General features: G+C 31.8%; 1 protein-coding gene across 5 annotated transcripts in view; it reads right to left on the bottom strand.

Annotated features, from left to right (window-relative positions):
- enc (R3H domain containing protein encore) overlaps positions 1-18951 on the bottom strand; it is a 208844-nt gene that overhangs the window by 47715 nt on the left and 142178 nt on the right. For all 5 annotated transcript variants that reach the window (XR_015038915.1, XM_085809124.1, XM_085809123.1 and 2 more), the window contains exons 12-15: positions 13845-13998; positions 9208-9542; positions 5221-5392; positions 2869-3582 (exon numbers count right to left, since the gene is read on the bottom strand). Coding sequence is in view for 4 of the 5 variants with exons in the window: in XM_085809124.1 (XP_085665250.1) it covers positions 2869-3582; positions 5221-5392; positions 9208-9542; positions 13845-13998 (1375 nt within the window). In the remaining variant the exon portion in view is untranslated. The remainder of the gene's footprint in view (positions 1-2868; positions 3583-5220; positions 5393-9207; positions 9543-13844; positions 13999-18951) is intronic.

The raw sequence follows: 18951 nt of genomic DNA, 5'->3' as shown, positions 1-18951 counted from the left end.
GATGGTGTTACGTTCTCGTCTGCTTTACAGCTGAAGGGTATTAATATGACCTTTGCTTTCCAATCTTGCAGATTTCATTGCTCTTCATGACGAGGAACCTGTACCTGTTTGCCCTCAAAATCGAATGAGTTCTTAATTAAATCTACACCAAACATAAAGTTGTTGCTTTGCTGAAATATTATATTATTTACTTTAAACAAATGTAGTGGTAACACCTTTTTAAACCAAAACATATTACTAATGTAGAGCAATTAATTTCATTCATTGACTATCAAGTTTTGTAAAAAGTATACGATAAAAATGATTGAATTGATAAATTTATTCACTACTCCAATGATCCCTCCTCCCCCTAACATTATATTATCATAATAACTTAAGTGTTTGAGTCTTCACTAAATGTCTGAGCTTTCATTAGGTTTGTGCTATAACTGCACTACATACAGTGTTGCCAGACTTTCAACTAAAGTAGCAAAAGAAGACTCAGAAACTTGAAAAAATCAAAAATGATGTCAGAGATCACGTGATTTTTGTGACGTCATAGTTATGCATGCTCACATTAAAAATTTGCATTCAAGCACGTATCTTAGCTTGAATGCAAATTTTTAAACTATATTGCTCATTTTGAATTGTTTAAGTACCTATTTCTTTTTTAATGAATTCTCATTTAATTTAGGTTTCTATTTTTAATTGAATTTGCAGATATCCATTCTTAAAAGATTCTTCACGTTTAGACTGTTGGCACTGTACTAAATTTTTTCAAGTTGGCAGGTAATTTTTTTTTTTTTTTTTTTGTTTGTTTGTTTGTTGCCTTAACTGTGAACTTTTTAACTCAGGAATGCTTTTCAGTGAGTTTTCCATTCTGTGTTGTGGATCCGTTTCTTCCGATTACTTAAGAAAGCCCTTTCTGTTTCACTGCTACATTTATTTGCATTGTTATTTATAAAATTTGCTTTCGAAGTCATTTCAATTGCTTAGTTCTTAGCAATATTATAATCACGAGTATAAATTTTCCTTCTTTCTCAGTTTGGATACCCATAATATGGTGCTCAAGTTGTAAGTTCTTTGTTTGGATTCATTATCACCATAGAAAACGCGGGGAACTGCCGAGGGAGGGTGGTGGTGAGAGATCCCAAAGTATTTTTTTCCTTTTCTTTCCACTTTTTTCAGTTCCCTTACCCCTTTCTCATTATACCAACATCAGACTGTACAGCCCTGTAAATCAGATTGCCAGATGCCAACTTCTATTTAAGCCTAAATAAACTTTCTTTAACATTACTTATTTTTAACTGATACATTATTTTAATATAAAAGCATTTTATGATACATTAAAAAAAATCCTTGGAGTTGCAAAAGTAACACAAGAAAATGATGGATGTTACAAAATCACAAATAGCACGTATAATAGCATTAGTTTATCAAAAGTTTCAAATTTGTGAAAAATCGCACAATCTGACAACACTGACTACACATAATCTTACATCTGTCTCAAGTTGTCAATTTGACTATGAAGCTAATTTCAAGCTTTCTAATTAAATATATTAACCAGGCAATTAATCTATACTTTACTTATAGTTTATAGGGCTAATGATTGTCCCCATTTTTCTCTGAGCTTCAAAGATAGCCTACCTATACTATGCCATTGTATGCAACTCACAGGCTAATTCACTCAGTGTTGAAAACATGGTTGGCTGTAACGTCACAATACTTTTGTTTTTAGTTTTTCTTTTCATGCACAGTGATAACAAACAGAAATGCATGTAAATAAACAGTCCAGCTTTGCCTGAAAGTTCAACTACACAATTCTACTCCAAATGAGATAGTAAAAAAATATTGTATTGTGAGGTGATAATATTAAAGCAAATTGGAGGCATACAGAGCATATTTTAGTCTCTTCATTCTTACAGCTCATGTAGAATTATGATTAGTTTCTACGTACAGATATATTTTCTTTGCAAATTACTTCCCCATTTCCTTATTAAATTATGTCCAACATTTTCATTTTTCTTTCTACCCGGGAGAAAAAACTAACAGCTGTGAAGGGGGTCGAGGGTTTGGCTATTATTCCAACTCGAAAGCAGACATGACAGATTCATTTCTGAACTCTGCAGAGTTCTTCAGTAGAGAGGTACAGTTGTTTCCAACCATATTCTGACTTTCACAAACAGTGCAGCCACCATTCCTTTGCAGTGCTAGGTCAGGGTGCAGGGGCAAGATACTGGCCGGCAGTTGAGATATGGCTACCACTGCGGGCCGGGACTTGTTTTTGACTGGTTTCACATATACTCTGTCATGAAGTTCATTAATGATAAAGAAGTACATTACTATTTTGCGAACCATGTGTGTTAGTTCACTTGTCCCCAAGGCTCATCTTCCCCAGGCGAGGGTGACAACTGAAAACTTCCTCAGCAATTCTGAATTTCCCTTCAAAATAACAGTTCTGCAAAATGAAAATGTAAAAGTGATTTCAGCACAATTTTCTTTATGAGACTGATGTACCACTGTGTTAGCATGCCAAACAATCTTTCTTCAAGGCCTTTCAATTCCAAATATAAGAAATTTAAAATACTACAGAATTCTTTACTATCTAAAGAAATATATTTAACAACATTTTGTTATTGATTTAGAACTGCTTTCTAATATATTACATATATGCATGAACAAAAGAATAATTTAGCATAATATACAACCTCATAACCATGTTTCCACTGAATTGTGAATAATTCCCATGCTCTAGTTTAAATTTCAGAATTAGTTCCATTATATTTTCAGATTCAGACAGATGTACAGAAAGATTTAAATCATTCACCCTTTCCACAACAACAGCAAAAGACATTATATTTTGAAGTGAAATTGTTGATAAAAACTTACCATTAGAAACTGCTAAATGCTCCCCAATACCAGGATCACTTGCTTGTTTCACAAAAGGGAAGCTCAGAGGCACCTTACTTACTGTAGATATAGGAGTGGGAAATTGCGAGCACATTACACTCTGAGAACTACTACTTCCGATATTTGCAACCAATGGCACATTTGGCTGCAAAACCTGAAATGCAGATACATATGCAGGGGAAAATTGAGACGGTTGAGCTGCAGCATGAGTATTTTGATTGACAGTCACAGCTGCCAATGATGACTGTGGTGGTATGCCCTGAACAGGCGGTGTACATACTGTGTACCCTAAAAATGGAGTCCCGGAGTTCAGTGGATGATTAAGTGCACCTGAAGGGGAGCTTGATGACACTGGAAGTGACTGAGAACGCAGAGATGAAAACTGTGCGGCTACATGCCCACCTGCATGAGTTCGAGTAGCAGGTGACTGAGTGCTGCTAGTGATAGACACATAGACTGGAGGGAGGGTAACATGTGTAGTCTGCATTTGCATCACAGATTGCTGAACACAAACAGAAGGCTGAGAAGGAGGACTAGTAAACTGTGATTTATGAGATGTCTGGCATGTACTTGCAGGATTCCCCACAATAACAGTGTTATATGAATAAAGTGAAGGTGATCCAGTTGTTACATGAGGATTTTCTCCACTTTGTGTATATGCCACAGTAGGAAAAGAGGGCACATATTGAGGACCTATATATGGAATAAAAAAGTCTTCACATATTTTGATGAAATAAATACAACACACCAACCACAGAGTAAAGTATAATCCCATAAGTGCACTTAAGTCCAACACAAGTGCAATTGCACTTATGGGATTATACACACAAGTACAATTGCACGTTGCACTTGTGTTGCACTTAAAGACAGGAATATAATGCATAATACAATTTGCAAGAATGAGAAGGTTCAAGTCACTAAACTCAAATATTCATTCAAACTTCAAGTACTCAAAATAAGCAAAACACATTAGCATATATCTTGAAATATGAAACAAATAAAGCTACTTAAGAAACGTGTTTTCGCCTATAAAAGCACACAGTTCACAAGAAAATGAAATGCATTGAAAAGAAAAATATAACATCATAAGAATTAAACATTTATTTAAATTTCATGCACACTACCAACTTTACATAGGTAAGTTAAAAATATAAGGCTTTTCGAGAAAAAATGCATTCTTCCCAGAACATACAACATCCATGAAATATTATGCACACAACGTACCTCATGGTGTTATATAAAATAAGTTCAATATAAACTCATCATCTAGAATATATTAGCAAGTCTAGTGCAGTGTAATAAACAGTGCTCTTTGGATGTATGTATTATCCTTAACAATAAAAGGAACATAAAGTATGACAAAACATCGCAGAATTTCTCCCTGCAACCTTCTGCTCTCAATGAATAATTTCTGGTTGTGTAGAAATCTGTATGTATTGGTAAGACAGCAATACTTATGCATTCTCTAAACTAAATTCCTCTCCATAGAACTACATAATAGGGAAGGCTTTTGAGCATTTTTATGTATACCAGAAGTTTTGTTAATTATTTGACATTTGTTGACATAACGGATCATATCTCAGTATCTAAATTTCTGAATTCCATAGTCTTTGTCTAAGAACACTGCATTCAGTTTAATTCTTCCTCTATTATTTGGCAAATCAAAGACTTCCAAAAGTTTGGTCTTTCCAAGCATTATATGGTTTATGGTATCAGTTCCACAGTTCCCTTCAGCAGAGCTCTAGCACCCGATACAGTCTGTCAACTAATTTGCATACTTTCTATTGTAAAATATTGACAAAACCGCTGTTTGTAGAAAAATTCAAAGGCAGTTTCTAACAATCACAATTACAAATACAAAATGTTTATAAACACAAATTCAACATATATTTTTATTAATTTTATTAATGAATGAATTAATAATGTTATTAAAAGTTACATCAGAAGTTACAGGATTTGACAAAGCAATTACTTATTGATTAGATATTAGCCCCTAATTTTCTTCACCAATGTGAATTGCTTAATTAGATTATAAAAAAATAACATCTGAGTAACAAAAGACAGATGATAATATTGAATAGATGAAGAAGCATGACAACATGAAATTTAAAGTTAGACAAAATTCAACTCCAAATTAACTAAAAAAAATTTCAAAACTTAATGCCAGTTAAATTTTGCTTAAATCTTAATGGTAAAATATTTGCTGCAAAAATAGCAAATCATTGGAACGACTTAAATGAGTTACAAAACAGATTAATTTTATCATATATATCGCATAGAACATTATATCCATTTCAAACCAAATACTGAGAGAAAACAAAATATACATACTTAAAAGATAAGAACTAGCAACAGACCCATGGCTTTTCATATCAGTTACATTCTGACCATGCATCCCGGCACTTTGAGAGGGACACTGAACATTCTGTTGAGGGTTATTTGGAGAAAATGCATGGCGTACTGGATGAATGTTTGAGGTATGTTGTACATAACAAACAGGAAACTGAAATTTTAAAAATACATTACAAAACTATACAGTTATAAAGCAGTTACCCCTCCTAGAATAAACAGATAGGATAACATAGAGTATCCTTTAATATTTAAGAAGTTCATTTCAAGCAGTACATTACGTTTCCACTAACTGCAACATTATAAAAGAACATTATGTAATTATTATACTAAATTTTTATATAATTAATTAATACATTATATTAAATGCTTCTTTAAATAAAATTTTAGAAAAGTAACACTGTTCCACAAATAGGTAACAATTTCTTTCTTAAACTAAAGAGAAACTGCTCAATTTACATTGTCAAATCATTACGTATCACGATTTTAAATCCAAAGCTAATGTTTAACACTCAATAAGGACACAGCGATGAAGTACATCTTAAAACTAGAACTCTCATTATTCATTTCATGACAGTTTAAGGCAATAAACTAAAATTATGCTCAGTTTCACCAAACACCAGATCTTCGAGGCTTGGAAATACCTAGGACAATATACACTTATATATATAAAAATTGAAATGGGAATACTGCTATCTAAAATTCAATAAAGTAAAAATTAAGAAGCCAATACAAGAAACTAATAATTACAATTTGAAAACTAATTAAATTCTAATCTACAAAGTCATAATAGGAAAATGAAGAAAGTAAAAATTAATTAATGAAAACCTAAAGTTAAAATAAAAATTAATTTTATAAAAACCGAAAGGTCAAATAAAAACTGATTTTATAAAAATCAAAAGGTAAAATAAAAATTGATTTTATAAAAACCAAAAGGTAAAATAAAAATTATTTTGAAATACTGTAAAAGAAAAAGTGACAGATGGAATACATTGAGGCACTACTGAGATAACCTTTAACTCTGTCGTATATATTTGAGGAAAATTTGCATCTTCACATAGAACATGATTTCCTCCCTTGCATGATAGGCAGCTCTTAGATTTAGAGACATCATTTTATATGTAAATAAACCACATACAATATAATATAGGAAAGCAATGAAATTACTATTAGTTGCTGAGTAATTACACAAATTTCACATAATCAGATTTCCTGGTGACAGGAAAGAGGTGGGAGAACAGTGCAAAGTGATACTGATGCTAGATTAAAAAAGGCTACGTTATGGCTCTGTTTTATTTCCTTTGGATGATTAAAATTTTTGCGAGAAAATTTATCAATATAAGTGAATAATATACTTTTGCTTTACTTCTGACATTACGTAAGGACATGCATAATTAGCATTACAAAAGAATCATATGACAAAGATTCCTTTTGGAATGATGCATTTCAGAAAGATCTATTACTGTGGCAGGCTGTGGTTTCACCAAAGGGGACTAGGTATGACGAAAAACTGTCTAAGATGACAACTAATGGTGCATTTCAGTTTGAGAGCAGCATACTTAGAATATCCTTATGAATACCAGCATTGGCAATAATATGACAATCAACAAGACAATTTTAAAAAACCATCTAAATTCTAATGGGTGAAAGAGGGAGGTCTGGCTATATGGATAACATATGTGAGAAATACATATGTATTGGTTCAAATTTTGAATGAACTATTTAAAATAACTACAAATCTGGATAGATATAATTATGAATCAAAAGAAAAACTAAAAATTATTTATCGCTTACAAGACTGGCAATTCATATAAACATCCTTAGAAAGAACTGAACTTATCTGAAGGTCTTTACATTACTCCTAGATCCATTAATGTCATATTTGAGAATCATACCTAGCAGTTATGAAATATGAATTTCAAGTGAAATATTTACTTGAAAAATCCCATTTTATTTTTACATAGCTATATTACAATAAATGCTAAAATGCATAAAATAAGCAGCCATTTTCAATGATGAAGAAAACTATTAATTCCTCTGCCAATTCCTTCCTCATTAGAAAACCAGTGACATTTTTCTCATTTACTCATTCTGTTCTTAACTTGATGATATATGTATAAATTATACAATACAAATTCTGATATTCGAAATAGCCGAGACTTCAGTGATTCTGGATTTTAGATCATCAGTTTAAATCTAGTAGGATGACATGTAGGCATAACAAAATTAGGGCCCCTCAATGGTTAAATCAGATAGAAGAATGCTAACCTCCCCCCAACAGGGCCGGCGACAGAATTTAGGAGCAGCAAAAAATCTTAGAATTTAGAGGCATCAAAACTCAGGGATAGCAAAATTTTTAGAATTTAAGAGAGGTGCTGGACAGCAGAATTAAGTGGTGTCAAGTTTTTTAGAATTTAAATCCTGTAGAGATTGCATCATAGCACTGGCCCTGCTCCACCTCCACAATAGCTCAAAGGCTGAAAAGGTGCTCCTGGCAAACATCAATGAATACATGGTTATTAGCTATGGTGCAACTGCCTAGGAAGCTAGTATTTGAGAGTGACATACAGAAATCTCATTTAGATGAGAGAAAATCACATTTATGGCCTACCTGCATCTGTGATGGCATGCTTTTGGCTTTTAAAACATAGCAAATACAAATCATTCCCAATGCAGTATGTTTTATTCAGTACTGCACAGCTTATGTAAACATAACTCAATTTTTCCATAGAAAACATTCACAAAGGGACCATCACTCCAAACTTTCTACAGCAGCCACATTCATATTTGTCACACATACAAAGAACCAGAAAAATATCCATAGAATCAGCCGATTTGGCCAAGTCATCAGAGTTGTCAGTACGATCTTAACTACTCAGCCGCAGTTAAACACTGCTATGCACAGGCAAGGCACAACTGTTAAATCATTTAGGCAATTAATATAATGTGTTAATGGATTCTTATTTATCAAAGGGATTTCACACATTTATGCACTTAAATTCATTCTTAGAATTTTCAATGCTAATATTTGGAAAACTGATGATTCATTTTTAACATTCAATGTTATACAGTTGGCAAAAAATTATGTTTGTTACACTAAGTTTGAGCAAATCTGCAAGTTAAATTCAAAACTATGGAAATTTATTTTTACAATTTTCTGCAATTTCATTTCTGTAAAAAATCTAACAATTCACTACTAGATATGTATATACACTGTACAAATACAAATGCTAAAACTTTTTTTTTTTTTTTTTTTTTTTGAATTTAAGAAATTTTTTTAAGCCAGAAGTTTAGAACTTTCAGGAGGCTGACTTCCTCAGGATAGTGGGATTTTCATAAGTTCATCACTACATTATTAGAACATATGGTACTGTGCAAAATCTATGATACTGATTTTTGATATGCTAATATAAATATACTCCTTATTGTTACAATTCAGTATTATTATATTTCACATACTGGTTCTGTTGTATTACTTTTTAACATAATATTATGTAATTTTCAAACAAGTCAGCATGATTTATATAGTTTGAGAATTATCTTAAAAGATTCAATTTGAAATTAACAATTTTCTTCTTATAATTATAAGTATAACAAAAACATTACACACTTAATAACAAAACAGTTGGATTTAAAAAAAAAAAATTAAATCATTCCACCACAAAATGTTTCAATATTCAATATAAAACAACATTTTAAAAGCAGCTGGGGAAATATCAGCCTTCTGATGAGTATTCTTGTAATCGGTATTGAAAAAGTGAATTCACAACAAATAATATGAAGAATGCTGTATATGGCATTAAAAATATTCCAAGAAAAATCTGTTTTGAAATCTTGAAACAAACACATACAGCTTTGTATCTATCAACATAATTCATGTTTTCATTTTTCATGGCATTTAGAAAAGTTTTTAGGCATAATAAGAAGCAGAGCATTAAAAAAAAAAAAAAAAAAAAAAAAAAAACTAACCAGAACAACAGGCCTAGGTTCAGTTAAAAATTTACTTGACTGTGCTTGATGCCTAACATTTTGTACAGGGGTTAACGATGACTGATGAGCAATAGAAGACTGAACTTGTGAAACATACGGTACATAAAACACTGCAGGTGATGATGAAGTATTTACAGTTGGCTGAGGCAGCTGCATTTGTGATGGCAATGCAGAATGAGGTGGTTGACGCTGTGATGATTGACTGGATGGTGAAAGAGAGGTTCCTGATGGTGTGTGATCAGCAGCAGTTGGTGCTTGATCAGCTGCAGTCACTGCAAGAGGCTGGTAAGGTGTAAATGCTACTCTCTGACAACCTAAAGAGGGAAAAAAATTATGTAAAAACAAGTTTATATAACCCTTAAGAGCTTTCAGTGACTTTACTGATATGATAACATACAAAAGAATTTTAATTATTAATAACTACTGATATCTATGTATTTTAGTCGTTCCACTGAATTTTTAGCCTCATCACATTATAATGTATATATAAAAAAAAATCTTGCATATTTAAGATCAAGACAGCTTTTTGCATCTCCAAACATACGGATTAGACACAAATTGTTTTCAATACCTCCATTTCTTAAAAATGATCAAAACATTGCTGAAACAAAATTATATTATGAAAATGCTCATCTTGTGTCTTCATACTGTTTTACTGCTACATCATATTTGAATGAAACAATGAAGTAGAAATTCTTTTGAAGAAATGTCATAGGTATGGATTTATTTTCCTGCATTCTCATTTCATAAACAATATCAATGAATGCTGATTTAATAAATGTCCATCCACTGCAATAATAAGTTAAAACTTCAGAGCTATAGGAAAAAAAGCACAGATCATAATGAAAAAATCTAAACCTCAGTAAATTGAAAGTTCAAAACTCAAAATTCAAAATTAACTTTCCTCGTGAATATTCATTCGAATTCTTTTAGGTATCTCCAGTTTTGATTTGTCAAAGTTATGTCATAATGATATATGCAACAAAGTAAAATTAGCATTAAATTAAAAAATATATAGGAATTATTAAAAGAAATGTATATGAAAGCTATCTATTTGAATTTAGTGAAATATATTTCATGAAAGACAACCGAAAAACTGGGTTGTAACAAAGATGGGAAAATGTAAAAAATCTACAAATAAGCAAGCTTCACACTAAAATACAGACATTTAGGAATTTAACCACTCAGCCACTGATGTACCTTTTCAAATCAAAATCCATTATTACAAAATAGCAAATCTTAACTCTTTCGTATCTTTTCAGGTGTATGCTCGAATGGGTTCTGGGTTTGAATGACATCATAATTAACCTCTTGCAAGGCCTAGTGCTAAAAAATTTTATTTGTGTACCTTTTTCAAAATATAACATAGTATTTCATAGGCTTTCCCCTTAGTAGTATTAATTAACAAGTATTAATTTAAAAAGTCTTGCTTATTCTATGTAGCATGGCTGTCATGTACACAATTGTACACATACAACTTTGTTGTTTGTTTTATGTAATAAAAACAGAATGAGTTGACAGCAGTAGAAATATTCCTCATATTTTTTTTTAATTTTAAATTTTCTAAATCCTTCTAGTGAATTCTTTCTTCCATAAAATTTTGACAACACACATGATGAGAGCTTTAGTTTTTTTTTTTTTTTTCTTTTAGAGCAGGGAGGAATGACTAAAACCATTATTTGATTTTTAATCTTCAACATCAGCCTTGGGGTTTTTAACAAATTGTTTTCATAGGTTGTTGATGCCAGTCACATTACAAAATTAGAGCAAATGCAACTCAAATTATTCTTTTTCCTTTCTCTATGAAGAACATATACACAGATAGCCACATATCTAAACATATGTGATTTTCTACAGCAGGTACGCCACATGCTTTATCGAGTACATTTATACAGTACAACTTTTATGGTAACCAGTGACACTGTACATGTTACTTGATCCAATCTATGTTTCATATGAACACTTTTGTGCATAATGTTCCATAGATTTGAGCTTCATCATGTGACTAAACAACTCATGTTTTGTGAAGCTTTTGAGCAAAAGCACTTACAATCAATGAAGATATGTAACTATAAATGCACTGCTATTTAAGTCACTATAAATTAAAAAACAATAGCAAATATATTAATTCCAAAATATGTTCAAAATGATACTGCCACAATAAGCACATGAGAACAAAGTACGCTTTCATAATAATCTGTGCCAGAGGGAAAAAGTCAGCTACACTGCAAATCTCGCTCTGCTATAAAGAAGACATTTTGAATCTCCCTTGTTGCACGAACAGCAAAAAACCTCATTATTTACCATGGTTTCTCTCTCATTTAGTGTATTAATTCCAGATCAAAATTTTTATTTCACAAACATTAAATGTCAGTAATAAGAATAAACTGGCAATACTTACAAGGCTCTATCTGTCATCAAATTTGCAAGCTGGCAATGTTTACAAGACTCAATTTGTAACAAGATTAGAAGATAATGGTATCTTCTGGCATCTTTAACACATCTACGGTTATATACTAACTATAAATGTCTGTAGTAGCGCACACATAAATAATAACAACAATAATATTGAAAATGTATGTGCATGATACACAAAAAATATACCCAAATTTATAAAACTAACAAAAAATAAATAATTAAATTTACAAGAACACACAACACAAACGAATCCACAGCAATATACTACTAATACAATTATCAACACATTTATGCATCACAGTAATTTTTAAATAAGAATTTCTAAGCCTACTCTTTAAATTCTTTATAAACAAAACTGGATTCAATACTTATTACATAACATGTCTCATAAATACTCACCGTAAACACTTACAGACTCCAGTGCTTTAGACTACAATATGCCCTTTAAGTCTTTACGTAAACCTGCTCTGACACATTTCTATATAAAACTTTTTCCTTCATTGCACTTTTGCAAGAATTACAATCTCATATTTGGGTATTCACACTGATTATTTCATTTCTCTTTTTTGATTGCGATAAATAATATAAGCAAGGACACTTATGTATTATCTCAACAATAGTGAACTTTGGCTGCCATTGAAATATGAAAGCTGGTAGAGATACTGTCAGGAATTTTGAAGGAATTCATACTTCTTAATAAACAATTGGTATTCGACCCACTTTGTTTCTTCCGTTCATAAAAATACTTTTGTCAGAGTCTATGATTTTGTAAGGACCCCCTCCCATTTTACTAGAAGATCTGTTTAGAATCAAAAGAGTATAAATTTCCCATATGTAATTGTTAAAATCTATTTCTATTTTGTTGGCCATATTCAGGCAACTGTATCATGTCCATTAATGCACATTTTTCTTAAGTAGGACAGGAAGCAGTGGAACAAGCAGAGGAACAACAGTGAGCAGTTCGGAAAAATGAATTGCCTGCTGTTCTGCAGAAGGCAGCTCTGAAGGGGAAAAGCTACTATAGTAACAGTTAATTTATATGCTTGTTTATGGTTTGTTTCATTTGATTATGGCAAAGCACTCATGGGCTATCTGCCTAAGGGAAGGGATGTCTTCGTTGAGGACTTTTTAAGAGAAACTAGTTCATATGAATGTTACACATAAGGAAATACTATGAAAACATCCATGCAGCCAGCCCGTTCTTGGGATTTCAATCTCGGACCAACTTGGCAATTTTACTGCTCAGCCGCTGGTGGGCACATGCTTGTTCATAAAAACAAAATATGGCTTATTGAGAATCACTTGGAGTTACATTAAATGCAAGTTTAGATGTTATGTGTCTCTAGTTACCTCACAATTATCTGTAACTGGTGTTAAATTGTGCTGCTTGGTTACAGCTTTGCACTCAATAGGATAATACACAAGTACCTAAAAAAGTGAATAAAAGCCATCATATATCACAAATTTTAAGAAACTGTGATTTCAGCATTTTTCAGATAAGTTGACTTAGTTTGCTGTTTTACAGTTATATTTTTGCCTACGGAGAGTAATTAGCTTAAAATCCCCTACTTAAAGTAAACATCAAATCACATTCCTGGATTTTAATTCAAATGCAAATTGAATACTACTGAACAAAATTTCAAAATACCAAGCATCCCTGAACACCCACCTGATTTTCTGAAATGTTACAGGTTCCAATTAAAGTTCTGTAGTACACAACTAAAGACACAAGATATTTTAGATAGAGTTCCATTAAGTTTTCTAATGCATGTCAGGCAGCTTATTACCATTCACAGTACATCTGGCCTATTTAGTGGATTCTTTAGCATTGTTTGAACCTATAAACTCTCAATAACAATTACTATTATTATTAAAGTTTAAGTCAGAAAACCACAAAATTTGTTTGTTATATTTTCATACAAATTATAACAAATTTCTTACCCCCCTCCATCAAATTTGCATACATAGAGGTACAGATACAGACTCTAAAAAAGAAAAAATAATTGAACACGGCACAGTCCAAGAATTTTAGCATAGTCTGCCTATGATTTGAAAAATTCCCAAGCTTCCACTGATGACAAAAATGAAAATGTGATATACGTCCTACAACACTGTTGTAAGATTTACTTCAAAATAATGAAAATTTCCTCCCCCCCTCCAAGATAAGGAAAATTTTGCAGATGATTCAATTGCAGCACCTGTATGAGGCTTGACGAGAAGACCTCCTGGAAGCAACAAATCAGTGCCAGCAGAATATGGCCACATCAAAGTTTCACCAACAACTGAAGAACTGAAATCTTTCGTATGATCCTGATTCCCTGACTGCCAACTTGTTGCCTGCTGGCCAGTATCCTATAAAAAAAAAATAACTTTTCACAAACAACTTTTGAATACTTTTCCAGTAAAAAGTGTAGCATTTCAGGATTTAACTGAAACAAAACACACTTAATTTCAAATAAATATAGAAATAAATAAAAGAGTGTTTTAACAAAAAGAGAAACAACAGTTCCTATTCTTAGCAATCTTGCAATAGTTGCATGAGCATACATACCACTTCATTCAATTTATAAATATCCCATTTACACAGTTTGATTTGAACATGTATTATTCTCAAAAATTTTTTCCAGGAAAACTCAGTGCAGGTATCAACTTCTCAGTAAGAATTACATGAAATGCATAAATATTTTACTTTAGTTGGTTATAAAATGTCATCTATGAAACTAAGTGGGAAGTATCAATAATAAGTAAACATAAATTTTATACTTTTTCTCTTCAATTTATACACATATTAAATAGCATTTGTTTGATATTTTAACTTTTTAGTTTTATCAATGTTTATCATCACTAGCGTATGCATTTGGCATTGCACTCAAGTTATAATTTTCAGGAAACTGCCCTTTCTTTCTATCAGTTCCTATAAGTGCCTATCTGTTGGGCTAGTGCATAAGTCTGTGCCATTTTTCATTGGGATGGCAACACTGCATTGTGAAGCCTTCATTTTACATTATTCAATTATTTCTTTGGTGACTGAATCGTTGTAAACAGCTTATTTTAGCCATTTCCAAGGAATCAGTATGAAATGTCAAGTACAAAAAAAAAAAAGAAAAAGAAAAGAAAAAGAAACACTTTTATCATCACTTTTGATTACCATCTTTTCTGGTCTCTCTCTAACAACTTTCAGGAACAAGGGTTTCATGATTAAGCTTGTCTTAGCAGATGGCTAACAGATTTCTTTAATTCGAAACCACAACAGTTCTGCAGGACAGGCATTGAACTCCTACTTGAACATGCCAGGCAGTCATTGACAAAGATGTTGATTACATCAATGAGTGAATGAGCAAGTGATTATTGATTTTTGACATAGGATATCAATGCCTTGTTATTGTAATGCTTTGTATTGCATTTTATACTAATAAATTCATCACATGGTAAAAATGGCAACTGAATGAAGAATGTCATGGACTTATACACTCAACTAATGTTCGTAAAATACACAAACTCCCCCCCTCCTTCAATGGTCAGGTACTTGCTGCTTAGGCATCTGCCAAGGGGCTCGTTGAACACCATTCATCATTTTATCACTAATGTTTCCCAGAAAACAGGCAAAGTAAATTGTATTGTTTAAGAAAAAGTGGTGACATACCATACCACAACTATGAGTGTCTTATCCAGGATTTGAATACAAGTCCAGCATGAAAGAAGCATTTCAATTGAAAAATAAAAAAGTATACAAGAGAAAGTGAAACTACACTCAGAAAAGTAAACTACAGAATCCTGAAAAGACTCTGAATGAAAGTAAAGGAGATAAACAGAATAAGAGGTCTTAAAAAGTTAAAAACAATTTATTAGTAACAACAAAATGAAATACTACAATTAGTATTACACCTCACAACAACATAATACGCAACATACGCATAGTTGAAAAAAATCAAGCAAATTTATAAATTATATAACCAGATAGACCAGTGATGGCTCAACTTCGGCCGGTCCACAGATAGAATTTTAATTTGCTGGTCCGACGCAAATTGAAAGAAATATATATTTGTATATTATATATCCATCTCCTTTTCTACTTTGTTTAAATATTTAAGCTTATGATTTAATACATTGACTCATAAAAATTTTCAATAAGAAATAAATATATTAAAAATTACACATATTAATACTTACATTACATGGTTTTGCAGTACATACAGATTGCTAATTTTTTAATTTCACCTGTACAGGTTCCACAAATATATTTTTTACACTATTCACAGGTATTCAAAGTTTCGTTACCACTGCATGCATTTATTTGGCATTGTTTAAGCTTACGGAAAGGGTTGACGCAAGTATCAATTCTCTTTTTATCAGATACAACAGGAAGCTTGTGAATTTTGGATGAAATGTACATCTTTTGAAACTCCTCAGCTGCATTCAAAATAAAATCACTAAGGCGGATGTTCTTATATTCAGTTGTTTTCTTGTAAATTATCCATGCATTTATTGTGGCCAAATCAAGAGTATTAAAAAAAAAGTTTGAACTGGTCAATATCTGGATGAGGACTTCACTGAGTATTTTCTAGTCATCTGGTCCAAAACATGAACTCCATATTCGGTCGAATTGTAAAAACTCAAAACTTTCGGTGCCCTTTTTCATCAGATGCAATTTCCAATGTAAGGTGCATGGTACTCTTGAGCAGGACATCCTTTTTTTCCTTTATAAGACGTAAGTGTTATATTGTCATGCTTAGCAAGAAGAGATAATCAATGTCTTGTTATTCCCTCATATTTTTGAAAGAATAAGATACTTCTCATTTTGAACGATTTATTGTGCCAAGGCAGATTATGCCTGAACTTCTCATTTCTTTTACTTATTTCACCAAAGTAAAAAATATGTCCATAATCAGCAAGCACTACTTACATGCACCACTTGAGTACCCATAAATTATTTTTCTCCCTTGTGTTTGAAGTTGTCCCAGCTACTTCTTGTAAGATGTTCTGCTGACGACATCACACTGTAACACTCGTTGAAATATTTCCTATTTTCCTAACTAAACCATCATTTGTTTCTCTTCATCGTTTTGAATTTCTTTACTTTGGATACATCATCCTAGTTCTCGAGTTCTGTTTTGTTGTCTTTCACTACTTGCTTGAGCTCGACTATTGCTGTTGATTTCACTTCTGGTAACTATACTAGTAGAAAGCAATGTAATATTTTCTTGTTATAAATTTTTACATTTCTTTGGATTCATTTGTTTCAGTAGGAACAATCCAGTTCTCATCGAATAAATTGGATATAGTTTCTGTATAAAATACTTCACCAGGTTCAGCTTCTGAAGCGGAATTATCATTTTCAAAACCTTTCAGCATCTCTTCGTTCGTTAGATATTTTCTGCCAACGTTTCTATGCAACATTATAAACAGGTCAGAAAAACAAAACTATCCTAATGAAGTAAAGTACATTTGTGTCTACTGAAAAATAACCTTCCTAACACAAGGAAAACTAGCAGACACGTGGCATACAAAAATTCCATGCAGGCGTCTTTATTCCCCTCCTCCTCCCCTCCCCATTCACTTATGTGAAATATGCAATCTTCCTTACCAAAAATACACATCTTTATTTATCAGCAAACCAGAAATTGCTAAAAAAGTCTTAAAAATAACGAAAAATATATAATTTTCTAGGTATGGTCAAAATGACCGACAGCCGTAATTCTAGGTATAAACAATTACATTGGCTAAAATAATTGTTTAAAATGGACATAAAAAATATCATGTAACATTCGTTAGTTTTTAGAAAAAGTCAAAAAATATTGTAGCTATAAGTAAAGAATAAAAAGAGTTATGTCCAATTAAAATGGAGATACAGTCAAAATGACCGCTGCCATTATTCTAGTGTTAAAACATCGCTAGTTCAGACCGTAAGTTAGGCACAAGCGAAATGGTTAAAAAAAGCAAAAAGTTATAATTCGCTGTAATAGTTTAAAATTGTACTTAGGAATATCATTTACATATATGTTAAACATTTGAGGTGAAATTAAACTCTCTTGAGGGACCCCCAGCATATATCGGGTGGGGGATTGTGTATTTTTCGCTAACTCGCACGAAAGGATTTACCTGTCAAGTACGAGTTAAGAATTTTAATGAGTTGCGCTGAAAAACCAAGCTGCATGAACTTATAAATAAGCCTGTCATGCCGAGTCCTGTCAAAGGCTTTGACAATGTCAAGATAGACAATTCCAGTTCTCTCTCGTTTACGAAAGCCCTCGTGAATGAATTCAATTACACGGAATAACTGGTGTACTGTGGAGTATTCAGGCTAGAAGCCAAATTGCCCAAAATTACCAGTATGATTCGAGAATTTTCAATGATGTGCAACATACTGATTACAAAAAAGTTCTGGCAGATTTCATTGGATGTCACGCTGAAATACTGTATCAGTCAGGGCTGTCATGAGAAATACTGATTATTCAAATACCATTGAAACTGCAATCATGTTCTTTCTCTGGTGAATTCTTCTATACTTGGCATCAGTAAAAGTAGTTATTCCAAAGTTTTGGGAAAAAATGTTTAATGATTTCTTAGGTCATGATCCAGAGATTCGAATGATCTCAGTATGTTGGTCCTTATGTAAACTGTGTGGAGAAACAAAATGACTTTTTAAGAAAAATCTTATACAAGTTAAAAGCTTATTTTTTAATAAATATTCTTTTATCGAATAAGTTTCTCTGCAGTGTACGTTGATGTGTAACACTTAAATTATCCTTTCTAAAAAAGTGCTCACAAGTTAAATAACACTCAATTTTCTTTTAAATAATGATTTGTAATTTACTCAAATAACATTTTTTATGTAATTGTAGACCAATGAATGTGCTTCTAAATCATTTTACTTTTACTAAAATAAAGCAATGATAATTATAAACGGAGATGTATAAAGGAAATAAGAAGAAAGTATTTGGTTTCTCAAAAAAAAAAAAAAAAAAAAAAAAAACACTTAGTTCGATAGTTACAAGGCTACAAATTTTTATTTTCCTGGGATATAACCTTTCTGAACACAAAACAGTAAGATATAAGATATATCTATTCATGTTTATACAAAATCATGTTAATCACATGTTCGTTAATTTACTTAAAAAATTTCTTTATATTCATATTCTTGCTCGTAAATATCAAAAGTACAAACAAAACTATCATCTAGGTTCTTTAGCTTATAAACATAATGTAAGTTTTTAGGCATTCTTTATCCTCCTAGAAAAAACATGGCTAAAAATCTGTTGACTAGAAGGAATCAGGTTCAGAGAAAAGATTAAGTCCTTCCTTAAA

The sequence above is a fragment of the Stegodyphus dumicola genome, chromosome X2, assembly GCF_044657685.1.
Source record: "Stegodyphus dumicola isolate Sdum_Otavi_A_Nest chromosome X2, ASM4465768v1".
NCBI classification, from domain to species: domain Eukaryota; kingdom Metazoa; phylum Arthropoda; class Arachnida; order Araneae; family Eresidae; genus Stegodyphus; species Stegodyphus dumicola.
The sequence above is the reverse complement of the archived record's forward strand: the minus strand, read 5'-3'. Positions and strand labels throughout refer to the sequence as shown.